The 14,391-nt window shown below is 32.2% G+C and overlaps 1 protein-coding gene across 11 annotated transcripts in view; it reads left to right on the top strand.

The window, feature by feature from the left end:
• LOC145265500 (ankyrin repeat and sterile alpha motif domain-containing protein 1B-like) overlaps positions 1-14,391 on the top strand; it is a 903,976-nt gene that overhangs the window by 104,599 nt on the left and 784,986 nt on the right. For all 11 annotated transcript variants that reach the window (XM_080121395.1, XM_080121397.1, XM_080121394.1 and 8 more), the window contains exon 2: positions 7,513-7,593. In XM_080121395.1, the coding sequence (XP_079977521.1) occupies positions 7,513-7,593 (81 nt within the window). The remainder of the gene's footprint in view (positions 1-7,512; positions 7,594-14,391) is intronic.

Here is a 14,391-nt window from a genome sequence, read left to right as displayed (position 1 = left end):
TGAAATGGGTCACTTTGTAAATGACAAATTACAACTAAAAAGGAAAAAAATAAAATTGATTGTTTTTCAAACATAACCCAATCACAGAAGTCAAAAAGAGGCAGTTTTATGACATCAAAGCTAATGACATTTAAATCAAGAGATTCACTCACTTTTGTTTTGGAATTTTGGAGATAAGGATTGATAATTTGTATAACTTGTGTTATTTGGACTATTGCTCTCATTTTAGATGTTATTCATAATATTTTTGTGCAACGACACTAAAATAGCAAAGTTTCAAATTTTTAATATTGAATTTCAGGGCAAACCAATGATCTTTACTTAATTGTCATGTTACACTAATGAATATATCCAAAAATTACGAAAAACGATCAGGTAGAAGAAAATTAAATTAAAAGAAAACATTTTTTGACAAAAATTACTAAAAATGTTTGGCTAAATAACACTGGAGAGTTCCGAAGGGAGGTAAATAACATGTAACTATTGCCAATTCTTTAATAAATTGTGTGTTAACAATCATAAATATTAGTTAGTTGCCTTTTTTTAGCATGACTGAGTTACTTCCCTTTTTATGTTATGTCTTCCTCAAAAAATATGGTGAAGGTTTTTTGACGATAAAGATTGAAAACTCATGTTTTTTTGTTGTTTTTTTTTTTAATAATGCAGTAATATTTAAGTACTTCTGACATGCCAACTAAGTAGACATCATTGCTTTTAGTTAAAATTGACACAAAAAGTTAGTCGATATAATTTTTTTTTTTTATTATCGATTTTTTTTTTTTTTTTTTTTAGTGTTTCAACCTTACATAATCAGTTCCTAGGTGGGAGATTTGGACCTAGTCTAAAAAGCTAACCCTAGCTTTGCAGGCTAACGTTTTTCTTCTCAGCCACCAGCAATTAACATTAAAATGGAAATGAATTGAAGTACTTATGAAGCTATGTAAGCAGGCTGTCATAATCATCGGTCAGCGGAGTATTCCATAAACAGGAAGATTGGAATGATACATATATGCTAGTTGACTGCTTTTTCTCAATTCACTAAATAGGACTCAAATTCAATCTCTTAAACAGACTTTATAACTATAATATTTTTTCGATAAATATTAATATTTTTATATCTACAGACACTAGTGTTTCATGCTTAGGCAATCATCTGTGCAGGAAGTAATAATTACTGCTGACCAGGAGATTCAAGCCTAATCAACAAAGCTAATATTGGTTTTGCAGACTTGCATCTTATATAGATAGATAGTGTGTGTATATATATATATATATATATATATATATATATATATATATATATATATAGAGAGAGAGAGAGAGATGTGTGTGTATGTATGTATGTGTGTGTATATATATATATAACTATGACTATTTCATTTAATCACGAAAATTAATATACAAAAGTATAAATTTATGCATTAATTTGTAGTATTTACTTGAACAGTGCTCAATAGAGCTAGGTAGTAAGTTATAAAATATATATGGTAATTAAGCTACACAGAATATTCCGCATTTCATCCATGCTAGGCATAAGCCTGATGAATCCTAGCATGGATGAAACACGGAATATTCTGTGTAGCTTAATGCCATATATATTTTATGACTTACTACTATATATATATATATATATATATATATATATATAGATATAGATAGGTGTGTGTGTGTGTCTATATATATATATATAGAGAGAGAGAGAGAGAGAGACACACACACACACTAGCATGCTGCCTGGCATTTCCCAGTTGTAAAATAATCTTAAATATATTTTAATTTATGCGGACTTCGTATTTATATATAGAGTCACATCTCTATCGATTATTATATTGTACCCAATATATTATAATTTCAAAAGTAAAAAAAAGTATGACTTTGGTGTCATCAGCTAGAATCGAAACCAAAATATAAAGCTTTCCAACCTTATTTGTTATCTTCTGAGCCATATTCATACGCATATAAAAAGTTGAAAAAAAATACGTTGTTTAACCATAAATGTATATTTTTGTATGCACAGAAGAGCACTTTAAGTTGATTTACATCTGCCAAGTTGCATTTTTTTTTTTTCGATTTCAAGCAGCTATTTTATTGGCTAAAAACTAAATCGAATTTGTTTCACTGGTCCAAATCCTCTATATATCAAGTTCCAAATCAGTAGACCAAAAATTGACAGTAGTTTGGTAGAGTCGTTCCTCACACAAACAGACAGACAAAGCCACTTTTATATAGACAGATAAATAGATATTTGTGTCGAATTTTGTTAATTTTAATGATAATTAAATTCGGTATACAGCTTCTCCTCCTCAGATGAAGGAAAGCTAACTACCTACCTTAAAAAGCAATATAAATAACACATAATTTCAACTGGGGTTTTGAGATTTAACCGTATCTGCCCTCACCATAAACCCTATGACTGGAGGCTCAAACCGTGGCTTACTCTCGGTGGCCGTGCTCAAACCCCCAAATCAATCAGCTATGCTGTAGAGAAGTGGATATAGCGAAACATGTGTATGTAGATACCTGTTTTATAAATAAATGATATATATTTGTTTATGTCCCCCCAAAAATGTGCGATCGTTTGGATCTAAGGGGGGTAATTGGCTTTCCTCGATCTAGGAGGAGAAACTATATACCAAATTTTATTATAGTTAAAATTAACAAAACTTAAAAACAATAAAATAGCACATAATTTCAACTGGGGCTTCGTGGTATAACAGAATTTATATCCAACCATAAACCCCATGGTTGGAGGTTCGAGCCCCAGAACAATCAGTTACACTGAAGTGTTGTGTATATGTTAAAACATGTGTATGTAATATATATATATATATATATATATATATATATATATATATATATATAGTAATTTATAAAATATAAATGGCGATTAAGCTACACTGAATATTTGGTGTTTCATCCACTCTAGGATTCGTCAGGCTTATGCATAAGCCTGACGAATCCTAGAGTGGATGAAATGCCGAATATTCAGTGTAGCTTAATCGCCATATATATTTTATAAATTACTAACTAGCTCTACCTACGTATTGAGCACTTTTGAAGTAAATACTTAAAGTTTACGCATAAATCTATACTTTCGTATATTAATTTTATGTGAGTAAATGAAGTAGTTATATATATATATATATATATATATATATATAAGTAATATTTATGTTTGCCAAGTTTATTTTCAACTTTTGGCATATTTCATATTGGATATCTGCCACAATTTCCGAATACCTTAATGAGATTGCATAAATTAATATTTTCCTTGGAAACCAAACTAGGTAGATCGAAAATAATCAGTAAAGTCTACTTGTATCAAATATATTATTTTTCAGTATCGTGGACTTAATGTATTGAATGTAATTCTGGCTCATCAAATGTAAACTGAGCCTTGGTTTTTGACCATAAAAAAAAAATATGTATAAGGTGTGTACTCATGACGAAACGAAACTATCAGCTTTCAAAAATTCAGTAAATTGATCACGTAGTTTTATTTTCATAAAAATATCTTTTTTTTTTTCTTTTTTTTTTTTCTTTTTTTTTTTTTTACAAAGGAGTCACCACTGATGTGGCCACGCAAGGATAAGGGTTTAAAGCGGTTAATGGAAATTTGATATAAATTTTGCAAGTTTAAATTATTGTTGAGTTATTGTAACAGAGCTCATACAAGTGTGTGTGAAAATAGCAGCAGCAGCTGAAAGAAAAGATGCCTAGCATAGGCATTAACATTAATTTCTGGTCTAAACATTTGAAATTTTACATAACGGGTATTCAGAGATAGGGCAAGCTTTTTAATCAGTTTGGGTTGAAAATTTTTAGTTACCAATATATAAATGTATGTATGTATAGTTGCATGTCTGCCCAACACTTTCGACAGAGGCAACGGATTTTCTCAAGATCAGTATCGTTTTGAAATTCGACCTTTCTGGCGACAAATATCGAAAAATTGGCTAAAAACATTAATATCTTCACCCTCTACTGGGCACTTTTCTACAGGGCGGGAGTCGCTTTTTTCACCAATATTTTTTAAATTCATCCTCTCCTTTTGATTGTCTAGCCTTAATTTAAAAAAATGTCACTTCCAGTTTGGTGGTGGTCGTAACAGTATAAACGTCAGGTTTTTTCCCCGTTCTTTTCCTCCTTTGCCGTACGGGTTCGAGCCTGCCTTCCTACTATCACTTTTTTTTTTTTTTTTTTGCTCAACATACACATCCAAACACCCGGGCAACGCCTGGCTGAAATGCTAGTATATATAGAAAAGTGAAACTGTCTGTCTTTTTGTCTGTGTACATTTCCCTACACAATAACTCTGTCAAATTTCAGTCTACAGACTCGAAATTTGATTTACAGGGTACTGAGATTTGGGAAAATTTTTGTAATCCGTTTTCGGCCAGAAATTTCGCTGTTAAATGGTCAAAATTCAACGATTTGACCCTTGAGAACTCTACCAAACTCCTCTGTCTATTTTGGGTCTAAACACTTGAAATTTTAGATATAGGTCCTTGGACATGGATCTAACTTAATAACTTGATTTGAGCCCAAAGCAAATGTTAAGGGGTCATAATAGGGGTCAAAGTTAAAAAAATTGACCACATTTTTTTGTTTTTTTGCTCAATATACACCACCAAACACCTGGGCAACGCCGGGCTGAAATGCTAGTATATATATATATGACCAACAATTTTACTATGTATGATTGTAAAAAAATATATATATATACTTTTAATCTATATATTCAACAAAGTTTTTTTAAATTGCCGCAGCTCAATACAAATGTGTTCTATATTGAAGGGAACAGCTTCCAGTTTTTAGTTAGAAACAAAGTAATTAGGATTGAATATTATTATTGAAGGAGTTTCTTCAGGTACAGATGAAGAATAGAAAAATATTTTTTTGAAAAATGAGAAGGGAAGGGATCTTGTATATTGAAGGGGATAACTCCCAGATTTCAGTTAGAAACGAAGTAATTAAGATCGAATATAATTATTATTAAAGGAGAATGCTGGAATCGAGCACAGTCATCAATAGTTAAAATGAATACATATTGTCAGTAAGAGATACGATTCCAGGGATGTAGTGAAATTATCCATTGTAGTGAGGAATGCAAAATTAGAATAACTTATGAAATAAAAAATGTGGTAAACAGAAAGTTGGGTTAGTTGGTTGTTTTTGTTTTACAGCATATCAACCCTTTTCAGGTTATTTAATGCCGAATCCAGTGATTTTGAAGAAAATTTTTTTAAGAGAATATGTTTATTTTTTTTATTGTTTTTTTTTTCAAGTCAGTTTCTATTTAACCCATAGTTGGGACCCTAACAGGTACTATCAGTCTGGGTCAAAGTGGACCTGGGAGCAATGGCAATTAAAGGTTGGCTCCACACTCCCCAAAGCCCACAAACTGGGGACTCACCATCGGATATAGTTTAAGGTCATATCCAGGACCGTACAGAAAGTTGGGTTGGTTAATTTGGATCGAAGCAGGAATAATGGAACAATGAAATTAAGGAATGCCCTTGTGTTGCCAGGACACGTGTTTGAGGCATGTGCATGGGATGCACATGTTTGGGTCGCATGTTGACGTCACATAAAATTAATATATACACTTGAGTTTAAGTTCAGTCAGGGAGTTTGAGAGAAAGAGAGAGAGAGACGAGTCGGAAAACAGTCCAAGTTATTCCGACAGACTGACAGAGTTAGCTGAAACTCTTTAGGAAGCGAAGGGGAGACAAAGACGACACAATGTAGCAACTTAGCCAGGAATCGGATTCTCATCACGAGCTGGAAAAATAAATGTCTTTTATTTGTTATGTAAGCCTTTTGTCTTTGTCATTTCAACCAAGGTAATGTGTTGTGTCTTTCAAGTTTATATGTTGTCCCATCGTCTTGTATAATGGACTTTGTATGCAAACGCCTTCCAAATATTTACTGTATCCCCCTCTTCAATAATGCTTCTCACCCCCTCCTGTTTAAAGACTTCCATTAAAAATGGATTTCACAGTATACAGATCGTTAGTAAACCTTTCAAAGCCTCATATGTATTTATTTCACATTTATATTGTGTTATTGCTGATATGATGCATCTTACACGCGTTTCATTGAATGGTAGAAATTCACCAAACAACCCAACGGAGACAAATTGAAATCCCTAAAAAAATTACACTTTTTTTTTTTTTTTTTTTTAAAGGGTGAGAAGAAGTTGTAAATAAAGATAGGACATGATAAATTCAAATATGGCGCTATGTATGTATCAGCTCTCCTCATGGGATCTGAATTCAAAATGCTTTTTCTCCAGAAGGGTTTTTGCATAACCTATAAGTTAAGTTTTTTTTTTACTCTTATGAATTTCAAAGATCCATATGTCCTTTTTCCATTATTTATCCTTTTCAATGTAAGGGGGAACTGTATTTGCCAGGACATTCATGACAAAGGTTACTTTCTTAGTCTCGCACTGTCAATATCAGGATTAAAGGAAGCAAGCCATTTCGTATCCTAATCAACGACTTATGAAAACTGCAACTTTATACCACGTAAATAAAGCGGTTATAATTAAGATTGTTTGCATTTTTAGACTTCTGGTTTCTGCTGTTTATTTGGCTGGATAATTAGACATGGTCAAGCAGGCAAGAAAGCCATTCTTAACATGGGGTAAGGAGGTGGGTTTGGAGGGAAATAATCATTAATTGTTTGCAGAGCGTTAACCAGAATTCAAAAAGAGCAGACAATCTTGACTTTAACCAAAAATTTTGTGTTTCTAAATTTTTAAGACGAGGATTGGTTATTCGTATTATTTAGATTCATCGGACTACTCTTCTTATCTGGAGTGCTGTTTTGTCAACGTTTTGGTCGATGTAACTTCTGTCAACGTTTTGGTCAATGTAACTTCTGGTCAATGTAACTCAGGTGTATCGTGAACTCGGGAATGTTTCTGTTGAACTCAGGAATTTGGACAGAATTTTGAACGAAACCCTTTATTTCATGGGGGGTAGCATACTCTCGTTCTGTCAGCCAGGACTGGATAGAGGTCCTAAGTAATTCGCAATTGTATTTTTCAGTCACCTTCACTGAGAGTTGAACCTTCAACCTTCAGGAGAATATCACTTTTACAATTGATTTTTCCACTCTACTGTAACCACTGCGCCACGGGTCCTTGCGAGTTTGACAGAAACATTCCCAAGTTCGACAAGATGCACCTGGAGAAGATCGAAGGTTACATCGACCAAAATATTTTGAGAATAACACTCAAGATGAGAAAAAAAGTCAGATGCATCCAAATAATACAAACAATTTTTTTTTTTTTTTTTTTTTTTTTTTTTGTGGAAATAATCATTAATCGTCGTATCCTTTGCAGAGCAGAAACCGGAAATCAGAAAGAGTAGAGAACGTTTGCTTTAACCAAAAATCTTGCGTTTTTTTTTCCCTTTTCTTTTTTTATATGCTTGTATAAGTAAATCATAGCTTCGCATTCAAACATACCATGATGTAATCAAACGTTTCTTTTTTCTTTAGTTTCAGGAAGAACGTAAATGTGAATTGCATTGATACCAGTGGGGGGACACCTTTACACCTGGCTTCATTGAACGGACACAGGTAAGTGATTGATTGATTACAGGTCTTCCGGTTAATATATAAAAGTCACAGCCATAGAAAAACGCAACAAAAAATCTTAAACATTAAAAAATGGATTTGTGTTTTTTTATTTTATTTTTTATTACAAAGGAGTCGCCATGTATCAAGGTCTGGAAGTCACTCGAGGATAACAATTAATGAGTGCATGGTAGTCAGTGAGGCAATATCGTAGTAATTGTTAGTAGTGGAAATTTGGTAAATTGGATTACTTAAGGGGAACGGCTCATCAAGAACTTGTTTACATTAAACTTGAAGACGACTATATTCTAGTCAGTTGGAAAGTATGGAGGACCACAAGAAAAAATCTGAGACATTAAAAAATAGTTTTGTTATTTATTTTTTTTATTTTATTTTTTATTACAAAGGAGTTACCATTTATTAAGGCCCGGAGGCCACTCGAGGATAAGGGTTAATGAGTGTATGTGAGTCAATGGGACAATATTGTAGTAATTGTTAGTAGTGGAAATTTGATAAATTGGATTGCTTAAGGGGACCACCCATCAAGAACTTGTTTACATTGAATTTGAAGACGCCCATATTGTAGTCAGTTGGAAAGCAGGGAAATCGAACAGAGTTCCACAGGGGCGCAGTCCTAAGAAAGAAGCATTGTTCATGGAATCTACATTTAGGTTTAAGCACAGATAAAGTGGGGTAAATTATTGATAGTGGTTTCAGCTAGATGAGTGTTTCTCGTGAAAGTTTGGCAATGGTGAACCTTAGATTGGAAATCAGACGAGCACTTGCCATGAAGCAGTTTCTTTTTCTTTTTTTTTTTCTTTTTCTTTTTTTTTTCTTTTTCTTTTTTTTTCTTTTTCTTTTTTTTTTTTTTTTTTTGAGGTAGCTAACTTTAAATTGAAAACTCTATTTTCTTGAATGGCAGAGTTGGCAGATATCGGTTAATTTGAGTTCAGCTTGGTTTGGCAATTCATCATGTGGTTTAAGCAGGACAGAGACACATTCCATACATCACACGATATGACCAATCTTACTCAAACATTTGATGAATAATTTCATAAACTGGGCCTGTTAACTGGGTAACCTTTTTGTGCAATTTAACCATATTTGATTGTTTTGTTTGGAGATACGTAAAGTCCCATGTCTACACTGATAAACCAGACACAATAGACCACTTAGAAGACAACATTCAACATGTTATTTCCGAAATAGAAATTAATTTCATGCATAGTTTGTGAAAATTGCACCTTCCAGATTACACCATATACGTGCAAGCCATATGCTCCAAATTGTATTTAAATTATAAACGGCAAAAATTAATCTTTGAGAAAAAGCACATATTCGTATAATGATATTTTCCTGTAATTTATTTTAATTTAAAATTCTATATTACTAAATGAGAAATTAGTATTATGCATGTAAAATTGAGAAAAGCACACTTAAAACATGCCAACAGTATGTAATTCAGTGAGATCGAAACAAGATGGCGATCGAATTTGACCTGAGGTCGCTTTACCCCATGTGCTTCCCTTTTTCATTTTCATTGTGTCCGTAATTCTGTCTCTTTTTTTTTTATATACTGTCTTCTCATCCTCTCTTTCTTCATTCTCTCTTTCTTCATTCTTTCTTTCTTCATCTTCAGTCTTTCTTCATTCTCTCTCAACTTCTCTCCTCTCTCTTTACCTTCTCTCTCTTTACCTTCTCTCTCCTCTCTCTCTCTTTACCTTCTCTCTCCTCTCTCTCTCTTTACCTTCTCTCTCCTCTCTCTCTCTTTACCTTCTTTCTTCTCTCTCTCTCTTTACCTTCTTTCTTCTCTCTCTCTCTTTACCTTCTTTCTCCTCTCTCTCTCTTTACCTTCTTTCTCCTCTCTCTGTCTTTACCTTCTTTCTCCTCTCTGTCTTTACCTTCTTTCTCCTCTCTGTCTTTACCTTCTTTCTCCTCTCTGTCTTTACCTTCTTTCTCCTCTCTGTCTTTACCTTCTTTCTCCTCTCTGTCTTTACCTTCTTTCTCCTCTCTGTCTTTACCTTCTTTCTCCTCTCTGTCTTTACCTTCTTTCTCCTCTCTGTCTTTACCTTCTTTCTCCTCTCTGTCTTTACCTTCTTTCTCCTCTCTCTCTTTACCTTCTCTCCCTTCTCTCTCTTTACCTTCTCTCTATCTTCATCTCTTTTTCTTTTCATATTCTCTCTCTCTTCAGTCTCTCTCTTCTCTCTTTCATTTTCTCTCTCTTTCATTTTCTCTCTCTCTTTCATTCTCTCTCTCTCTTTCATTCTCTCTCTCTCTTTCATTCTCTCTCTCTCTTTCATTCTCTCTCTCTCTTTCATTCTCTCTCTCTTTCTCTCCTTCTCTCTCTCTCTCTGCATCACAGCTGAAGCTTTATTTAATCATTTAATTTATTCTTTTTTGATAAAAATATTTCCTATCTTGCTTTCCTCGAGTTCAACCAGCTGCTCGGTTTGTGGGTCACACACTAATCTCCTCCAACCTCCACCCCAGGGCTGGTGTAGGTGTGAAGGGGAGGGGGAGTGGTTAGATGTAAAGTAGATTATAAATCTATTATTGTTGCAAAAAATAAAAGCAAGGAGGATTCTTTTGTCTCTTTGTTCATCTGCTCTGCAAACTCGACAGCCTCCCAGCCTCACCCCCCAGCCCGCATCCTCGTGCACCCATCTTCATCCCGCCCTCAATTTGTCAATAAGTGTATTTCTCAACTATTACTACTTACTTGATGATCAAAAAATGTAAAATGCTACAAGTGGAAAGTTGTTGAGTACACGGTGCCTTCAATAAGTTTCCAGACTTTTTTCATGTGGCCACTTTTATTGACAGTACACATATTAAACTCTAGTTTCCTTCAAAGTAATCTCCTCCGGCTGTAATGCACTTGATGTACTGTGCCAACAACTTCTGGAAGATCCCCATGTTAGTCCTCTTTCTTGCGTGAGCGTGTAAATAACCCTCGTCACAGCCTCTTTCATCTCCTCAATTGTCTCATAACGACAGCCTCTAAAGTAGACAAAGGGCTTACATCAAGAGGTCTAGGATCTAACAGGACTTGGAACCGTGTGCGCCATGCTTAGGCAGGGAGCATGTACTCCAACTTGGCACCTCTTTGTGCACACAGGCTGCCTCTTCTGATCCATCTTTTGTCACAGAACATGGGATGTAATCTCTTCCTATCACATCTGATCTTGACCTTCAGCTGGTGCTTGAAGAACGTGATTAGATCCTGATCAACGTAAGGCTCCACCCCACACTTCTCGTTCAGTCGTGACGTCCACGCCATCTTTCTTGCTATGTGATCGTCTTTACCTGTCTCACAGCAAGATTTGTTTAAAACTAACGGGGTACCCGGCATTGCCAGGGTGTGGTGAGGTGAGGGGAGTTAAATCAAAACATAATGGAAAATAAAGAATAAGCGAACGTAATAACCCTGTTTAAATAACAAAAAAAAAATAACAAATAAAACAGCAAAATAAAGAATAAGCGAACGTAATAACCCTGTTTAAATAATAAAAAAAAAATAACAAATAAAACAGAAAAATAAAGAATAAGCGAACGTAATAACCCTGTTTAAATAATAAAAAAAAATAACAAATAAAACAGCAAAATAAAGAATAAGCGAACGTAATAACCCTGTTTAAATAATAAAAAAAATAACAAATAAAACAGCAAAATAAAGAATAAGCGAACGTAATAACCCTGTTTAAATAATAAAAAAAAATAACAAATAAAACAGCAAAATAAAGAATAAGCGAACGTAATAACCCTGTTTAAATAATAAAAAAAAATAACAAATAAAACAGCAAAATAAAGAATAAGCGAACGTAATAACCCTGTTTAAATAATAAAAAAAAAATAACAAATAAAACAGCATAATAAAGAATAAGCGAACGTAATAACCCTGTTTAAATAATAAAAAAAAATAACAAATAAAACAGCAAAATAAAGAATAAGCGAACGTAATAACCCTGTTTAAATAATAAAAAAAATAACAAATAAAACAGCAAAATAAAGAATAAGCGAACGTAATAACCCTGTTTAAATAATAAAAAAAAATAACAAATAAAACAGCAAAATAAAGAATAAGCGAACGTAATAACCCTGTTTAAATAATAAAAAAAAAATAACAAATAAAACAGCAAAATAAAGAATAAGCGAACGTAATAACCCTGTTTAAATAATAAAAAAAAAATAACAAATAAAACAGCAAAATAAAGAATAAGCGAACGTAATAACCCTGTTTAAATAATAAAAAAAAAATAACAAATAAAACAGCAAAATAAAGAATAAGCGAACGTAATAACCCTGTTTAAATAATAAAAAAAAATAACAAATAAAACAGCAAAATAAAGAATAAGCGAACGTAATAACCCTGTTTAAATAATAAAAAAAATAACAAATAAAACAGCAAAATAAAGAATAAGCGAACGTAATAACCCTGTTTAAATAATAAAAAAAAAATAACAAATAAAACAGCAAAATAAAGAATAAGCGAACGTAATAACCCTGTTTAAATAATAAAAAAAATAACAAATAAAACAGCAAAATAAAGAATAAGCGAACGTAATAACCCTGTTTAAATAATAAAAAAAAATAACAAATAAAACAGCAAAATAAAGAATAAGCGAACGTAATAACCCTGTTTAAATAATAAAAAAAAAATAACAAATAAAACAGCAAAATAAAGAATAAGCGAACGTAATAACCCTGTTTAAATAATAATAAAAAAATAACAAATAAAACAGCAAAATAAAGAATAAGCGAACGTAATAACCCTGTTTAAATAATAAAAAAAAATAACAAATAAAACAGCAAAATAAAGAATAAGCGAACGTAATAACCCTGTTTAAATAATAAAAAAAAAATAACAAATAAAACAGCAAAATAAAGAATAAGCGAACGTAATAACCCTGTTTAAATAATAAAAAAAAAATAACAAATAAAACAGCAAAATAAAGAATAAGCGAACGTAATAACCCTGTTTAAATAATAAAAAAAAAATAACAAATAAAACAGCAAAATAAAGAATAAGCGAACGTAATAACCCTGTTTAAATAATAAAAAAAAATAACAAATAAAACAGCAAAATAAAGAATAAGCGAACGTAATAACCCTGTTTAAATAATAAAAAAAAATAACAAACAAAACAGCAAAATAAAGAATAAGCGAACGATGTTAAAACTTCTTAAAAGAAAATCGAGAAAACAACAACAAAAAAACAGTGAACGTGATGGAAAAATAAAAGAATGAAAAAAATGGCATCAATATTAAAATTTTAAAAATTGAAGAAAAAAAAAAAATCTGAGATCTTGGCCCGAACGTGCAATCTTAAGATAACGACGCTACTACTAAACTGAAAGTTGGTTGTTTTTGTTTTTATATTTAAACTAATTCAAGAAAGAACATTTTTGCGCATGCGTGTATGGCTAAATTGTCATGAAGGAACGATTTTTTGTTACCCCTCACTATAGAGAAGTGCCCAGTTGAGCGTGAAGGAATTAATGTTTTTAGCCAATTTTTCGATATTTGTCGTCCGAAGGGTCGAGCTTCAAAATGATACCAATCTTGTGAAAATCCGTCGCCTCTGTCGAAAGTTTTTGCGAGATATGCAAACATACATACATAAATTTAAACAGATTTTTGCCCTTTATATTATAGATGAATTTAATGAGTTTAGCTTGCTTGAAGTTAAAAGTCAAACTTTAATGAATGAGAGAATAATACATTCAAGGAATTACTGTTTATTACCATATCTCTTCCATGTTCATGGAGTCTTTTCTCTAGTCCTAGTTGAGTTTCACCAATGTAGATATAATGAAAATTGTAGCATGGGTATTAAAAGAACAGGTTAACTTGTTTACACTACAGAAAATAATACCTATAATACTTTTATATATATATGTATATATATATATACTTATATATATATACTTAAATATATATATATATATATAATCAATAAATAAAAACAAAGAAACACTCATTTCATTTCAATTATGCATCCAACATATGAATTATAACGATTTTATTCGTTCCAAAAGGAACAGAAATTGCATCATGTCTTTTTTAAACATTAAAAAAAAAATCGCTCACACCATGCCACAACACTATATACACTTTGAATGCTAATGGCTTCTTTCAATCTGAAATAGAACAAAGACATCCTTTTCACATTACAAACACAATTATATCTTATGGTATTTTATTTTCTTCAAATAAATCATCCTGAAGAGAGTCTTGAAATAAAGACGAAACATTGATGAACATGTAATTGTGTTTGTTCCTTTTTGGTTCCCTGACAAAAGAGGGATTAGACCTAGTGATTCATTCCCATTCGCCCCTTCGTTTGTTTGCACTTTTCTGAATAACCACGCCTGGGACTTTTTTTCTTAATTTTGCAAAAACATTAGTCATGGTGAAAATAAATTTTTGCTAGAACAGATTTTCTGAGATAACTCTAGTTGCCCCCTTAGAAGGAGTAAAATTACCCCAGAATGGTTTGCTTGTTCGTTTGTTTGCACTTTTCTCAATAACCACGCCTTGGATTTTTTAAAAAATTTAGCACAAACATTAGTCATGGTGAAAGTAATTTTTTCACTCATGGAGGGAAACCCCACATGCTCTGCTTGTTCATCTCTACATCATGTTGGAATATTATTTCCATAATTTTCACATCATATATATATATATATATATATATATCTCAAAATATAAATTCAAAATGGCGTAAAAGAAACATTAAAGGTATATGCAGCTTCTCTTCCAATTTTCGGATTTTAATCATGTCAAATCACACTTCATTTC

The sequence above is a fragment of the Euprymna scolopes genome, chromosome 40 (genome assembly GCF_053919585.1).
Source record: "Euprymna scolopes isolate OS-2025 chromosome 40, ASM5391958v1, whole genome shotgun sequence".
In the NCBI taxonomy this organism is placed as follows: Eukaryota; Metazoa; Mollusca; class Cephalopoda; order Sepiida; family Sepiolidae; genus Euprymna; species Euprymna scolopes.
This window is presented reverse-complemented; position numbering and strand designations above follow the sequence as displayed.